At 46.7% G+C, this 16953-nt stretch overlaps 1 protein-coding gene across 1 annotated transcript; it reads right to left on the bottom strand.

The window, feature by feature from the left end:
* Window positions 1-9259: 9259 nt before the first annotated feature.
* On the bottom strand, window positions 9260-16241 carry LOC129399646 (igE-binding protein-like). The gene has a single exon (XM_055120141.1). It carries the CDS (start codon window positions 11022-11024, stop codon window positions 9267-9269), a length of 1758 nt encoding a protein of 585 aa, XP_054976116.1. The 5' UTR covers window positions 11025-16241; the 3' UTR covers window positions 9260-9266.
* Between the last annotated feature and the right edge of the window lie 712 nt (window positions 16242-16953).

Below are 16953 nucleotides of genomic sequence, written 5' to 3'. Positions count from 1 at the left end.
GGGGGCTCACATGTTTTCAGAATGCCAAGAGCTCACATTTTGTCTCTAACTGGTTGCAGTCCTGTCTTTCTTACAGTTTTAGGAAATGGCGGTGTCAGTCTGAAATGATTGAGGTCCTTTAATTGACTACACAGTGTGTAATGTGTCAAGGTTCTGCCTAGAGAGCAGGGTCATCTTACACCATGTTATCCTTCTGCTAAATGAACACGAGGAATAACAGTACTTGGTACCAATAATAGTGGTAACCAAGAGAGACTGGTGCCTTTAAATTTTAAGGATGTCTCTCCACTAATGCTATATGGGAAGGGAAGTCATTCATTACCAAATAGGAGTGTCTAAAAATGATCACACCACAGAGAGCATAGAGGGTAGGTATGGTATGTTAGTTACATAACTGACTGTGGCTACAACAAGACAAATTTTGAGAGATAAGTGTGCCAAAATAGGACTCCAAAATAGAGTAGATGTTTTCTGTATGAAGAAGAAACTTTATAATCATAACTGCCGCAGTGCTTACTGATTTTGTAGCCTGCCACTTTACAAGCACATCCTCTGAATTTCCTCTCAAGTCCTTATTAGTGTTTATATAGCTGGTTATTACTGGTTGAGTCTCTAGGGCCATCATGTTTACTAAGTGTGGTGGGGTTTTGCTTGCTTTTCCATTTTGAGCTTTGCACTTTGAGAGTGGGTCTCTAATTCACTTTTGTTCATCCAGCACTGCTCTGACGGAACCAGCTGGTGTTACTCTTTCCTCCCTGTCAAAGCTATCTTGACCAGATTTGTTGTTTTTAACTAGATGTTTACAGTTCAGGGCCACATTCTTTTAATTGCTCTGGCTTTTGTCCAGTTCAAAGCCAGGAGCTGGAAGTCCTTGCATCTTCTCTTTCCTTAGAAAACTTATTTTGTATTCAGGATTTGTTTTGGTCCCTTAACAGATGTCCTTAAACTTTGTTCTGGGTCTCTGAGGAATGCCATTGGAATTTTAATGTACACCTCAGGACATCTGTTGAAAGCTTTGGGTAGGATTATTGTGCCTACTGGGGAGAATTGTGCTGCACTGTTAATATGGATTCTCTATCTTGTTGTCCTTGGCAGAGAAAGTGTGTCCCTTAAGCCCCTTACCTCATTTGCTCACCCTCAGCTCCATCCTCTGGTGAGAGGCAGTTTGTTTTTGGTCCATGTTAATTTTTTTAAGGTTTGAAAAAGTAAAGACCAAAACAGTAATCTGCAGATTCATTAGAGATTGTTTTCCAGAAACCAGTAAAAACATACTGGTGGTGTGCCTGTTGTGTTTACTAATCTCTGGCACAGGGAAGAACTGCAGAATATTTCACAAGGTATCTTAGGAAATCATGAAGATAAGTATTAAAACAAAGCTCCTTTGGAGCAAACTTTCAGTGGATAGTGTATGTGCCTTGCACATGGCCAGCTTGGGTTCAACCAGGTGAACTGTCCTGCTGTACAGTTACTGGTGTATGGAGCTGGTAGGCAAAGTAGACTGTCGACTAATGGTCAGTAGACACAGACTAATGTCTGCTGGTCAATATACAACTTTATTCATGGTAAGCGGTGATTATATAGGAGCAGAAGGAAATGAGTACATGCAGATGAGAGCATGTGGTAAGAGGGACACAAAAAAGAGAAGTTGATGGTTTCATGAGCTACATGCAGTTACATGGGATACATGAACTGTGGGGTCCTAAGCTTTCCTAGCAAAAACAAAGCTGTCTTATCGATTCCCTACAGTGACAGTACCCCATGTTTCAAGCCCAGCCATTGGAAAGCCATCAATCTATACTAATCTTTGGGAAATGTCAGGTCCTCTAATATCAGTCATTATCTGGGCCAGCGTATTGAGACCATTGCCTCAGGACCCTAGAGCATTTTCACAGGCTAACCAGTCCAGATGGCTTGGTAGCTGAGTCAAAAGGAACTCCAACCTCTCCCTCTTTTTGTGTTTCTTAATTGAAGCAGGCCTAAATGGACTTGTAAATAATAGTACTCCGTGTAGGCTACTCATCAATGCAGGAGGCAGAATCCTAAGAATAATAACACAGTTCCAACTATGATACCACATCAGCACTGCCCATAGCATGAGTTATGCTTTGCCACCAGGAGTGGGGATTGAGGCATTGCAAGGCATCAGTTACCCCTTTAGCCAGACTCTTGTATCGCACTCCTGGCAGTTTCTTTTTTCTGGAAAATTTTTGTCTTTTTCTGGAGGGTCTGTGTGTTGAAGTTCCATTTAAGATCTTGTAAATGATATTGATCTCCCAGTTTGGGAGTGAGGCGCTACTTGGGTTCTGTTTGGGAGGGCCCTGGGAGGGCCCCCCATCCTTCAGGTACACCTGATGTCTCAGGCTATCTAATCTCAGCTGTGTGAGGTCTAAGTAAACAAAGTACCAGCTGAGGACAGTAGAAAGAAGACCCGGGGGATTGGTCCATGGTTGGAAGCCTGCCTCAAGGACTGGGTGATTCCATCTTCTCCCTCTTTCTTTGTTTTTTAATTGAATTCGATATGATTTCATGAGAACATTTCCCTAACTACTCCTTTAAAATTCATAGGGTTTATTTCCTTAGTGAATTTCATATTGTTGACTTAGATGTGACTTTATTGAGAGCGGTGTCTCACCTGTCTGACTTCAATATTGTTGAATTAGATATCATATATTGGGAAAGAGTTCCTGCATGCTTTACACCTGTAGGATTCCTTATTGTATGAATTTGATATTGTTGAATTCTACATGATTTTAGTGAGAAAGTTTTCCTACCTGCTTTGCATTTATAAGGTTTGTCATCAGAGTGACTTCCATATTGTTGAAATTGATATGATTCTAGTGGGAAAGATTTCCTACATGCTTTACACTCGTAGGATTTCTCACTGTATGAAACTGATATTGTTGACCTCTACATAACTTTAATGAGAATGTTTTGCTTTCTATGTTACATTTATAAGGTTTTTCGTCAGAGTGACTTCGATATTGTTGAATTTGATATGATTTCAGTCGAAAAGCTTTCCTACATGCTTGCCTGCGTTTGCATGCAGCCCATTGGGTTTGATCCCTGGTGTGCCACTATTCTCTCATCATTTGACGTTCGGTATTTTGCTGACAGATACCAAGGGATAAGTGTTTGGTATTTTGTTAATACCCTTGCTGCAGATCCCAAGTGATAAGCTCCTTGTGGTTTTGACCTGCATTTTCCTGATATATTCCTTGCCTGGGATATACTCTTTTCCCGCTATATGTGTCCGTTAGATTCTGTCAATTAAAAAAATTGGAAGACAGATGTTCGCTTCATCAGGAAAGGCTTCATTTGATTGGGTAAGACCCACCAGACTATTGAGGTTAGTTACTTATACTTAAATACTTCTAGGGCTGTTGCTATTGTTCAGCAGTTAGCATGCTTGCCTTATTTGTAGACAACTGGGTTTGATACCTCGCATCTTTATAATTGTCTGAGTGCAGACACAATGTAAGCCCTGAGCACTGTGGCGGGCTGTGCAGTGGTGGGATTGGTCCAAAACCAAAAGAGGAAATGCTGTATCTTGGATGTGATTGCATGGTGTTTCAGTAAGTGAAGTGAATCAGAAAGAAAGAAGGATTCATCGGGCAATTCTCTAGACCTATGTGAGGTCTAAGCAAACAAAGGTCTACCAGAGGACAGTAGACAGAAGACTAGGAGGATTGTTCCATGCTTGGAAACCTGCCTCAAGGACTAGTGTACTCCAACGTCTCACTCTTTTTTATTTTTTCATTGAATTAGATATGATGTTAGTGAGAGCATTACCTACCTCCTCTAAAATTCATAGGGTTTCTTCCCTGTATGAATTTCATATTGTTGACTTAGATGTGACTTTATTGAGAAAGGTTTCTAACCTGTCTGACTTCGATATTGTTGAAGTTGATATTATTTAGTGGAAAGATTTACTTCATGCTTTACATCCCTAAGATTTTTTAGTGTCCAAATTTGATACTGTTGAATTTTCCATGACTTTAGTGAGAAAATTTTCCTACCTGCATTACATTTATAAGGTTTTTCACCAGAGTGACTTCGATACTGTTGAATTAGATATGAATCTAGTGGGAAAGATTTCCTACATGCTTTACACTCGTAGGATTTCTCACTGTATGAAACTGATATTGTTGACCTCTACATAACTTTAATGAGAATGTTTTGCTGCCTGTGTTACATTTATAAGGTTTTTCGTCAGAGTGACTTCGATATTGTTGAATTCGATATGATTTCAGTCGAAAAGTGTTCGTAGCCCGCGTCGCGATTTCCCTTCGCCAGCAAAGAGTGAGACGACACGGGTTGAGGATCCTTCTGCAGCCGTTTTATTCAGTTAACTCCCGAAGAGAAAGAACCACAACCCGGGTAATGGCAGTCCTTATATAGCCTGGTTGCCCCGCCTCTGACGTGGTGCTCATCTATTGGCTCTCGCCAATCACCCCATATGAGGTGACGCTCTATTGGCTCTCGCCAATCACCCCATATGAGGTGGCGCTCATCTATTGGCGCCCGCCAATCACCCCATATGAGGTCACTCTGTCATGGCCGCCACTCATGCGCAATGTGGTTGTTGCGCATGCGCAATGTGGTTGTTGCGCATGCGCGATATGGTTGTTTACCACATTGGGACACCGGATGTCGGCCAGTCATGCGCATGCGCAATGTGGTTGTTTACCACGTTGGGACACATGCGCAATGTGCTCTGGCTCCCTACATCTCCCCCTTATGTCTTTATTTATGGAGCCATCCTGTTGGTAGAAGGGGGTGGCGGTCACCACTGCCTGTATTACAAGGGACTGAGGAGGCCTCCGCACGTCCCATCAGGTCGCGCCAAGGCTCCACCTGTCCCACCGTTCCTCACTTCCAGGCAGGGCAAAATCCGACGGCGGCCCTATGCAAGTGGCTCGCCACCCTGAGTCGGGGGCCAACTCAGTGCAGTGCTCTCCGGCCTGACACCCTTCTCAGGGAGAATACTCGGGAGCACCCGTACTCGTGCAATGAGCCCTTGTGGCTCCGAGCGTGCAAGGGCTGCTCCCAGAGCAGGAGCCATGAGCGCAAGACAGAGGGGGATAGCGGGAGCCCAACGAGTCCGAGCCCCCGCCAGAGGATTGGGGCACCAGGCAGCAGTCAGCTATAACCCAGGTAAAAGCAAATAATCAAAACAACAATCAAAAAATACAACCATCAAAACAAAATCAGAAATGCAATCAACCAACATAGCATCAAGCAGTTTCCACGTCATGGTACACTCTCCGCATTGCGTATTAAATTTGGGGATAGAGAGCCAAAATCAGTTGCTGAATCTGCTGTCCCACCTCCCTTTCCCGAACCACATCGGAGGGACCCCCATCAGTGACATGCAAGGGGGCACGCTTGGGCCAGCAGGCATCTTTGCCCATGAGGCAGCAGCATACTTAGGGTTCCCTCTGCTGGAGGGGACGACTGACCAGTCACCCCCGAACGTTCCCTCGTAGGACATATGGGGCTTTGCAGTAAAATACCTCTTTCCTCCTAGGGTACATTCAGAATAGCTGGTATAACACATGGCATTCATCTGGTCTACCACTTGACAGTTTTGAGGACAGGGATCCCCCTTATTTATAAAAGTAGGCTTAGGCACGCACTGCCAAAACTGGGTCAGTCCGCCCCGAGCACTGGGCCTCGTGACGAGATATATAGTCAGAGTCCCACAGTCCACGGTTTTCTTGTAGCTCGTTGGGGTCACCGAAGATTGTCCTCCCTGACAGTTGCACGGGGTCCCATACAGCTGTTGTAGGAGGCGTGTAGGGTCAGCCGGCCGGCCCAATCCGGCCTCCGTCGGTTGCACAGTCAGCAGCAGGATCATCATTGCAAACCCGCAGGGTCGGCACCGGACGACGAGCCGCATGTTCTCTGTAAGAAGAAAAGAGAGAATCCCTCTCAGGGGTTCCCCCTGGAGCATTCTGCGGACTCGGTGTCAACCGCCTCCTCAGTCGGGGTAGCCTGTTTCAGGGCCTGCGTCAATCTTTCAGGGACCCAGAAAGGCTGCGCGGCTTCTTGTGGAAAGACGCACACCGCGCCTCTCGATTTGATCAGGGCAGGGTCAGGACCCTTCCAGGTATTATCAATAGTGTCCTTCCACTTAACCAGCAGAGGTGGAGTGCGGGGAGGGGCCACATGGCGGTCTGCGGCCGAATTGCCTGAGTCATCCAAAATCAGATAATTGAGCACAAAAAGAGTAAGTGCAAGAGCACTTCTGGGGGACCTTACGTCCTCCCATCCCCCTCTCAGTTTTTGTAAGTAAGACTTCAGGGTCCTATGTGCTCGTTCAACCATGGCTTGGCCCTGTGGGTTATAAGGAATGCCCGTAACGTGGGTTACCTGCATCTGAGCACAGAATAGCAGGAATTTTTGGGAGGAATAGGCCGGTCCATTATCAGTCTTCAAGACCTGAGGCTTGCCCCAGGTGCTCCAGGCCTCCAGGCAGTGCTGGATAACATGAGTGGCCTTCTCCCCACCCAGGGGTGTGGCCATAAGAACGCCTGAGCAGGTGTCAACAGAAACATGCACAAACTGAGCCTTACCCAAGCTGGGGACGTGGGTGACATCCATCTGCCAGAGGTGGAGGGGTCGCAGGCCCCGCGGGTTAACCCCAACAGCCCATGCAGGGAAATACTGGACACAGTCTTTACACCCAGTCACGATGTCCCGAGCCTGTTGGCGAGTAATCTGGAACCTGTGCTTCAGAGTTTCAGCTGTAACATGAAACTTCTCGTGGAAGTCTTTCGCCTGTTGGATCGGCTCAGCTAGTAAGGCCAGTGGGCGCGTAGCCTCGTCTACAAGAGCGTTGCCCAACGCCATAGGGCCGGGGAGGTGACTGTGAGCGCGAATGTGCGTCACAAAAATTGGGTTGCAGCGCTGCAAAAGGCTGCGCTGGATTTCCTGAAAAATCTGGGACACGGGGCCTCTGCCCCTTATAACGCAAGCAGTCTCAAGGACTTGAAGGGCATTTACCACATAAATGGAGTCAGACACCAGATTCAAAGGCTCCGGGAAGCGTTTAAGGACTTCTGCTACAATCTTGCACTCGACCACCTGTGGTGAGCGCTGGCCGTAGTTCCTACGAACCACCTGTCCTTTGGCCAAGTACGCCCCAATGCCTGTTTTAGAGCCATCAGTGTAGACAGTGGTGGCCCCAGGGACAGGGCGCTTTACTGTAACTTTGGGGAAAATCAAAGGATGTAAGGTGGCAAAGCGGGCCAGGGGATGTTGGGGGAAATGATTATCAATGTCCCCATTGAAGACCACGGACAATATGGCCCAAGAGTCATGTTCGGCCGCCAGAACCTGACGCTGTTGCAGAGTATAGGGAATAATTAACTTGGCCGGGTGGAGCCCAAAATGTTCCAAAGAGCGCTGAAGTCCCTTTAGAGCCAGATCAGCCACAGCAGCAGGGTAGGAAACAATACTTTTTGCAGGGGATGCATGTGGATGGATCCAAAGAAGGGGGCCATCCTGCCACAGAGCAGCTGTGGGAGTGCCTCGAGTAGGAAAAATACATAATTGCCAGGGATGATGATAGTCTATCCTGGACAGCTGGGCTTTACTAATCGCTTGCTCAATTTTCTGTAGTGCCACCCGCCCCTCGGGCGTTAGTTCCCTGGGGGAGTCCAGGGCGGGGTCCCCCTCCAATATTTTAAATAGAGGGGCCATATCCCCAGAAGGGACCCCCAAGGAGGGGCGCAGCCAGTTAATGTCCCCTAATAGCTTCTGAAAATCATTGAGTGTGCGCAGATCTCGCACCTGTAACTGAATCCTTTGAGGCATGATGTACTTTGGGTAGATAGTGGTTCCCAGAAAGGAGCCAGTATCAGAAAATTGCACCTTCTCCGGGGCCAATTGTAAGTTCCATTCGTTAAAGTCATCTCTGAGGACCTTGAAGGCCTCCTGCAGGGTATCCTTATTATGAAATGCTAACAAAATATCATCCATATAATGTATGATATAAAGTTGAGGGAACTGCTTTCTAAGTGGTCGCAGGGCTCGCTGGACATATAGCTGGCATATAGTGGGGCTATTAGCCATGCCCTGGGGTAAAACTCTCCATTGATATCGAGAGTCGGGACCCTTATGATTAAGTTCAGGAACAGTAAATGAAAAGCGGGGGCGATCTGCAGGGTGCAAAGGAATGGAGAAAAAGCAATCCTTAATATCAATAATATAGAGATACCAATTAGCGGGCAAGGCGGAAAGCAAGGGGAGGCCCCGCTGTACAGGGCCTAAGAGTTCCATTTGGGCATTAATTGCGCGAAGATCGTGCAAAAGTCTCCAGGTGCCTGATCGTTTTTTAATGACAAAAACTGGGGTATTCCACGGGGAAGTGGAGGGCTCAACGCATCCTTTTTTCACTTGTTCTGCCACAATAGTTGTTAATGCTTGGAGCTTATCTAGGGGCAGGGGCCACTGAGGCACCCAGACCGGGGATCTCGTGGTCCAGGGAATGGGTAGCTCCGCCCCAGTGGCCCTGATCAAAAACCCAGCCCCGTTTTGCCTTGATTTCCCTCCGCAGTGATAGGCTCTGTGATGCCACTGGAATTCTTTCCTAGTCCTTCTCCTGGTATGTACCCCATGCCCTGCATCATTTTGCGTGCCTGAGGGGAGTACTGATCGGTCAAGACTATGCCTAAGGCTGTTAAGACATCCCTGCCCCAAAGGTTAACTGGGAGAGGCAGGACATACGGGGTGAAGGAACCCTTGCTCCCTTCATCAGTACGCCAGGTGAGGACCTGGGTGCTCATGGAAGGGCATTGGGTATAACCTAGACCCTGAAGCTCATGCTCAGACTCAGCCACCGGCCAGCCCTTAGGCCACCAGTGCGAGGAGATGATACTCCGGTCAGCGCCGGTGTCCATAATGCCCTCAAAACGCTTACCCTGAATGGAAAGGGTCAGTTTAGGTCTCTTGGTCAGGTTCATGACTAGGTAAGCTTGCACAGGGTTCGTGGCAGGGATTTCCAAGGGGCCTCTCCGTTTAGGGTCCTCAAAACCAGCCGGGAAGAGGAGCGCCTGCGCGACACGGTCCCCTTCCTTAATTACAAAGGTGCCTGTCGGGCAGGAGCATAAAACCTGAATGCTCGGTTTTCTGACATCTAGTGTACCTGGGTAAACTATAAGACCCAGCTTCGCGAGGGTTGTCCTTCCCACTAAAAGGCCAATGCATCCAGGAGGGGCTTCTTGCACGGGTGCCACCGGAACAGGCTGGACTCCTGAATCGGGTTATGGTGAGGGAGGAGGTGGCACGGAGGTCCAGTTGGGTGACTCTGCACTGGGTTGCTGTTCCTGAGCCTCCCGAAAGAACCTGGTCCCATACTTGTTCAGGCCCTGAGACCATGGGCCTCGCCTCCCGTTTTTTGGCTCCTCCGAGATTAGAGGTGGGAGGAGCCGCCCCGTATTGTCACGGACGGACCGACAACGGTCGGCGGGGTGATTGCCCTTCTTGCAGCGCTGACACAGAGAGGGGGTCTCCCGCGGCGTCCTGCAGTCACGCTTAACGTGTCCTCGCTTCCCACAATTAAAACAGGTGCGGTCCCAGGAGGGATCCGAGCCTCGCTGCCGCTGTGAGCAGAGAATGGCTGCCGCTAGGCCAGCGTTGGAGAGGGGGCCCCCGAGCTCGCGGCAGACTTTGAGCCAATCCTGCAAGCCCTTAGCCTTCCTCGGGGCTATGGCATTCCTGCATTCCTGAGTCGCTTGTTCAAAAATGAGCTGCTCGATAAGGGGGGTCGCTGCGTCCGAGTCACCAAAAATGCGACTCGCCACCTCCGTCATGCGTGCAACAAAATCAGAGAAGGGTTCCTGAGGCCCCTGAATGACCTTTGTGAGTTGGTTACTTGTCTCACCTTTTGCGGAAAGGCCTTTCCAGGCTTTTATGGCAAGCAAGGATATCTGGGGATATACCCCCCAGGGTAAGTTAATCTGATCCTCTGCATGGACGCCCTGGCCAGTAAGCATATCACTGGTCCACTCGTGCTGCGCGGCATAGCGGGCGTTGTGGCTAAGGCGAGCCTGATCCTGAGCTGCATCATACCAGAGGGCCTTCCACTCTAGAAATTTCCCGTTATTGGGTAGCGTGGCTTTGGCCACGTCCTGCCAATCCCTGGGGGTCATTCGATCCCGTGCTAGCCTGTCAAGCAGGGAAATGGTGTAGTTGGCATTTGTTCCGTATTTCCTGACCGCCTCCGCTAGCTCCTTAATCTGAGCAAACTCCACGTGGGCGTAAACGCGCTCGTCCCCATCCCCCTCTAAGACGGGGAAAGCTAATCGCATCTGCCTGCGCAGATTATCAGGAAACAGGGAAGTACGAGATGGACGTGCCTTGTCCAAGGGAGGATCATGATAGGGTGGAGGGGGAGGAGCGGAAGGCGAGGGGCGTGTCGAGCCCCTCTCACCGCGAGCCCGAGACTTCAGAGGATGGTACCTAGTTGCTTCATAACGGGCCGCTTTTTGCTGTAATAAATCCTCCTCTTCGGAACTAAGGGAGGAATCCTCCGAGGGGCTATGTCTAGGTCTATGTCTAAGGTCTAAGCTGATTGCAGCCACGTCACGCCTGGGGTACAAGTCCCCGGCCTCGTCCGAGGCGGATCGAGGTGCACAAGCAGCGGGAGGGTCATTTGTTTCATTTATTTCCCCTTTCCCTTCTAGCTTCTTGCCCCCACCGGGCAGTCCTTTTTCCTTATTTATTTCCCCTCTCCCTTCTAACTTCTTGCCCCCACCGGGCAGTCCTTTTTCCTTATTGCTGGGTATTTTCATACACGCGCCCAGCCCTTCTGATCGCTCGGTTTCTGACAAACTGTCTTGGACCTTTTCCAACACCTGCCGGCCTTCCCTGACCACTATGGAGCATGCCTCATCCTCCAAACAATTTTGAACCATCTTCCAAGTCGCCTCAGTGCCCATAGTAAAGACACAAGAGCAAAAGAGAAGGCAAATCCAAATAAGGAGGACAAAGAGTGCTCCCCACCACCAGGAAACGGGCATTCTTTTCTTACCAACACTGGGCAGTGGTCCGCAGCACGCCTCTCCGAGCAGTCGTACCTGCAGTTCTGAATCCTCCCTCCAAAAGGAGGGGTTCTTCCTCGCGGTGCAAGATGGATTTCCCGGGTTTCGGCACCAGTTGTTCGTAGCCCGTGTCGCGATTTCCCTTCGCCAGCAAAGAGTGAGACGACACGGGTTGAGGATCCTTCTGCAGCCGTTTTATTCAGTTAACTCCCGAAGAGAAAGAACCACAACCCGGGTAATGGCAGTCCTTATATAGCCTGGTTGCCCCGCCTCTGACGTGGTGCTCATCTATTGGCTCTCGCCAATCACCCCATATGAGGTGGCACTCTATTGGCTCTCGCCAATCACCCCATATGAGGTGGCGCTCATCTATTGGCGCCCGCCAATCACCCCATATGAGGTCACTCTGTCATGGCCGCCACTCATGCGCAATGTGGTCGTTGCGCATGTGCAATGTGGTTGTTGCGCATGCGCAATGTGGTTGTTGCGCATGCGCGATATGGTTGTTTACCACATTGGGACACCGGATGTCGGCCAGTCATGCGCATGCGCAATGTGGTTGTTTACCACGTTGGGACACATGCGCAATGTGCTCTGGCTCCCTACAGAAAAGCTTTCCTACATGCTTGCCTGCGTTTGCATGCAGCCCATTGGGTTTGATCCCTGGCGTGCCACTATTCTCTCATCATTTGACATACGGTATTTTGCTGAATGATACCAAGGGATAAGTGTTTGGTACTTTGTTAATACCCTTGCTGGCAGAGGCCAAGTGATAAGCTCCTCGTGGTTTTAACCTGCATTTTCCTGATATATTCCTTGCCTGTTACAGATGTTTCAGATCTATGTGTCTGTCAGATTCTGGCAATTAAAAAATTGAAGACTAGAATTTGGCTTCATCTGGAAAGATTTGATCTGTTTGTGTATGACCCACCAGATTTTTGAGGTTAATCACTTATAGGAAAATATTTCTAGGGCTAGAGCGATTGTGCAGCAGGGAAGATGCTTGCCTTGGAGGAGATCAACCGGGTTTGATCCCTGGCATCCATATATTTGCCTGAGTGCAGAGCCAAGAGTAAGCCCCGAACACTTGGGGGCTGAGCAGCGGTGGAATTGGTGAAAACGAAAAGATAAATGCTGTACGTTGGATCTGATTGGATGTAGTTGTGAAAGTGCAGTGTATCAGAAAGAAAAAAGCGTTCATTGGGCAATCTCAGCTATGTGATTTCTAAGGAAACTAAGTACCACCCAAGTTCAGTAGAAAGAAGACCAGGAAGATTGGTCCATGGTTGGAAGCCTGACTCAAGGGCTGGGGGATTCCAACGTCTCCCTCTTTATTGTTTTTTAATTGAATTCGATATGATTTTAGTGAGAAAATTTCCATACCTCCTCCTTTGAATTTCATAGGATTTCTTACCTGTATGAATTTCATATTGTTGACTTAGATGTGACTTTACTGAGAAAGGTTTCTTACCTGTCTGACTTCGATATTGTTGAAGTTGATATTATTTAGTGGAAAGATTTACTTCATGTTTTACATCCCTAGGATTTCTTAGTGTCTGAATTTGATATTGTTGAATTTTCCGTGACTTTAGTGAGAAAATTTTCCTACCTGCTTTACATTTATAAGGTTTTTCATCAGAGTGACTTCCATACTGTTGAATTAGATACGATTCTAGTGGATAAGATTTCCTACATTTTATTTTGTTTTGTTTTTGGGTCACACCCGGCAATACACAGCGGTCACTCCTGGCTCTTCACTCAGGAATCACCCCTGGCGGTGCTCAGGGGACCATATGGGATGCTGGGATTCGAACCCAGGTCGGCCGCGTGCAAGGCAAACGCCCTACCCGCTGTGCTATCGCTCCAGCCCCGATTTCCTACATTTTTTACACTCATAGGATTTCTCACTGTATGAAACTGATATTGTTGACCTCTACATAACTTTAATGAGAATGTTTTGCTACTTGCTTTACATTGGTAATGTTTGTCTTCAGAATGACTCCGATATTGTTGAATTTGATATGACTTCAGTGGGAAAGGTTTTGTACATGCTTGCCTGCCTTGCATGCAACCCATTGTGTTTGATCACTGGTGTCCCAGTACTCTCTCGATATTTGATATTTGGTATTTTCCTGACAGATACCAAGGGATAAGTGTTTGGTATTTTGTTAATACCCTTGCTGGTAGATCCCAAGTGATATACTCTGCCGGGTTTGAGTTGAATTTTCCATCTATTTTCCTTACCTGGTATGTAATCTTTTCCTGATATATATGTGTCTGTCAGATTTTGGCAATAAAAAAAATTGGAATACAAGAATTTGGTTTCATCTCTAAAGGCTTGATATGATTGGGTAAGCCCCACCAGATTACTGAGGTTAGTCACTTACACTTAAATATTTCTAAACTTAGAGCAATTGTCCAGCAGATTAGATGCTTTTCTTGTATGTGGTCACCTGGGCTTGATCCCTGGCATCCTTGTAGTTGCCAGAGTCCAGAGCCAAGAGTAAGTCCTGAACACCTGGGCGGATTGGGGGGCAGAGGTGTGATTGGCCCAAAAACAAAAGAGGAACTGCTGTATCTTGGATGTGATTGCATGAAGTTCTTGTGAGTGAAGTGAATCAGAATGAAAAAAGGGTTCATCAGGCAATTTCTTAGACCTATACCTAAACAAAGTATCACCTGAGGACAGTAGACAGAAGACCAGGAGGATTGGTTCATGGTTGGGGAAGCTTGCCTCAAGAGTTGGGGTGTTCCAACGTCTCCCTATTTTTTGTTTTTTTATTGAATTAGATTTTATTTCAGTGAGAACATATTCCTACCTACCTCTTTAAAGTTGTTAGTGTTTCTTACCTGTGTGAATTTAATATTGTTGACTTAGCTTCTCCTTTAAAGTTCGTAGTGTTTCTTACCTGTATGAATTTCATATTGTTGACTTAGATGTGAAACTACTGAGAAAGGTTTCTCACCTGTTGACTTCGATATTGTTGAATTAGACATGATTCTAGTGGGAAATATTTTTTTTTAATTTTATTGAATCACCATGTGGAGGGTTACAAAGTTCTCAGGATTATGTCAGTTATATAGTACTCAAACACCCTTCCCTTCACCCGTGCCCATATTCCATCACCAACCACCCCATTATACCTCCCGCCCCCTCCCGCCCCCCCAGTCCCCGCCCTTGTAAGTGATAAGTTTCACTTCGTTTACACTTTATCTTGGTTACAGTCCATGTTTCAACACATAATTCACTATTGTTGCTAGGGTTTCCCCCCAAAAAAGAGAAGACAGTCCCACTGTCAAGGAAGCATTTGATGGCTCTCCATTGCTGATAATGTAGAGATATTAAGTCCCGCTGTTTGTTCCATAACTTTTCTATTTTTTCCCCCCTCGTCCCGCGCCACCGAGATCACTCCTGTTTAGTAATCACCACGCTGCCTGACAAAGGGAAAACAAACCAAAAGAGATGGTTATTTCTCGTCATCAGCCGGCGTGGGGCTCTGGCTTAGTTGATAGTCTGGTAGAATGTCTGCCAGCAGTTTCTGGAACCAAAAGTAATACGCTGGTATTGGCCCCGGCTCAAGATTCCACCAGCGTCCCGCTGTTCCAAGTACATAATAATTTATTCCCTTGTATCCGATTCCCACGCCACCAGGTCCGTGTCAGCTTAATGGACATCATACTATGGTTAACGCCACGCCACGTTTCTTCCCGAGAAAGAAGGATATTTCTTCTCAGCCGGCGTGGGGATATGGCTTAGTTCAGTCTATAGAGATGGCTACCACTTTGGTGGCCTTCAACATTTCAGCAAAAGACTTACTATTCTTGTTAGGATTTCTCTAGTGGGAAATATTTTCTACATGCTTTACACCCCTAGGATTTCTTACTATATGAATTTGATTTTGTTGAATTCTACATGACTTTAGTGAGAAAGTTTTCCTACATTCTTTACATGTATAAGGTTTTTCAACAGTATGACTTCGATATTGTTGAGTTAAATATGATTTCAATGGGAAATCTTGCTTTTCTTGCATGCAGCCCATCAAGTTTGCTGCATCGCATCCCTGTACTCTCAGCATTTGATGTTTGGTATTTTGCTGACAGAGTCCAAGTGATTAGTGTTTGGTATTTTCAACCCTTGCTGACAGATGCCAAGTGATAAGCTTCTTCTGGTTTTGAATTTCATTTTCCTGATATGTTCCTTTCCTGGAATATACTGTTTTCCCAATATATGTGTCTGTCAGATTGTAGCAATAATTCAACTCAGAAGACAAGAAGTTAGTTTCATCCGGAAAGAGTTAACCCTTTTTTTTGGTTAAGACCCACCCAGATTATTGAGGTTAGTCACCTATACTCTAATATTTTAGAGCTGGAGCAATAGTACAGCAGGTTTTTTGCTTTCCTTGCATTGGGCCAACTGGGTTTGATCCCCTGCACCGCAGATAATTTCCTGAGTGCAGAGTTGTTGGGGTCAGAACAGGGACCTCTATGACAATGATGGTTGGAAGATACTGCTCTGGATGGAGATGTGTGCTAAAAGTGGATAAGTGACCAAACATGATGGCTTCTCCGTATCTGTATTGTAAGCCATAAAGCCCAAGAGGAGAGAGACAAGAGGAAATGTGCTTGTATACAGGCATGCTTGGTGGCCCAGAGTGGGTGGAACTGGTAGATGGGAGATTCAGGACATTGGTGGTGGGAAATGTATTGGTGGAAGGATGGATGTTGAAATATTTTATGTCTGAAAACTGATCAAGAAAGGTTTACAACTATCTCACAGATTTGATTCAATTAAAATGAAATTAAATATTTCTACTACAATAAAATATACATACACATTTTAATTAAAAGTACAATGGTGGAGTGTCTTTGGTACTCTGGTGCTTTCAAATGTACAATAACTTTGTACTTGAAAACCATAAATGTTAATACTGTCGTAACAAGTTTCTTGAAGTGCAATAAAATGAAAGAAAAATTTAAAACGTCCACTGGTGGAGGTGGGCAATTTCCAGTGGGGAATTGTAGTAATGGTGGAGGGAAATGGAGACTTTGGTGTGGACTGTGGTTTTGAAAGGTTGTGTTCTGAAACCTTATCATTGACAATATTGTAAAATTGTAAGTCCCTCTGAAATTAAAAAAAGCATTTATAAAGAAACTATGCTCTCCCTGATTATTTGAATGCAATAAAAAAAATCTACTGTTCCGTATATACAAAATGTTCATTGTTCATTGATTTTCCCGAGCGGGCACCAGTAATGTCTTCATTGTGAGATTTGTTGTTACTGTTTTTGGCATATAGAATATATCATGGGTAGCTTGCCAGGCACTGCCGTGTGGGTGGGATACTCGCGATAGTTTGCCGGGCTCTCTGACATGGATGGAGGAATCAAACCTGGGTTGACCGCATGCAAGTCAAATGCACTATTCTCTGTGCTATCACTCCAGTCCTAGTTAGTAGCAATTGTCCAGAAATATCTTTCTTTAAAAATTTTTATTAGTGAATCACCGTGAGATACAGACACAGACTTATAAACTTTCAGGCTTGTGTTTCAGTCATACAATGATCAAGTACCCATCCTCCACCGGTGCCCATTTTCCACCACCAATGATCCCAGCATCCCTCCCACCACCCCCACCCCATCCCCTCCAGTCCATCCCGCCTCTGTGGCAAGGCATTCCCTTTTGCTCTCTGTGGCGGGTTGGCCACATGCGAGGCAAACACCCTACCCACACTAGCACTCTGCCCCCCCCCACACATTTGATTTATAATATTGCCTAACCCCTTGCCAAGCATGTGTGGATGAGCATGGTGGCTCCTGAGTGCCATCAGGGCAGTCCTAGTGGACCCCAACACTGCTGAGCCTCATCACTGAATCAGCACTGGACCATCAGGTCATACTACCAGCCAAGT

Source organism: Sorex araneus, chromosome X (assembly GCF_027595985.1).
Source record: "Sorex araneus isolate mSorAra2 chromosome X, mSorAra2.pri, whole genome shotgun sequence".
Taxonomy (NCBI): domain Eukaryota; kingdom Metazoa; phylum Chordata; class Mammalia; order Eulipotyphla; family Soricidae; genus Sorex; species Sorex araneus.
The sequence above is the reverse complement of the archived record's forward strand: the minus strand, read 5'-3'. Positions and strand labels throughout refer to the sequence as shown.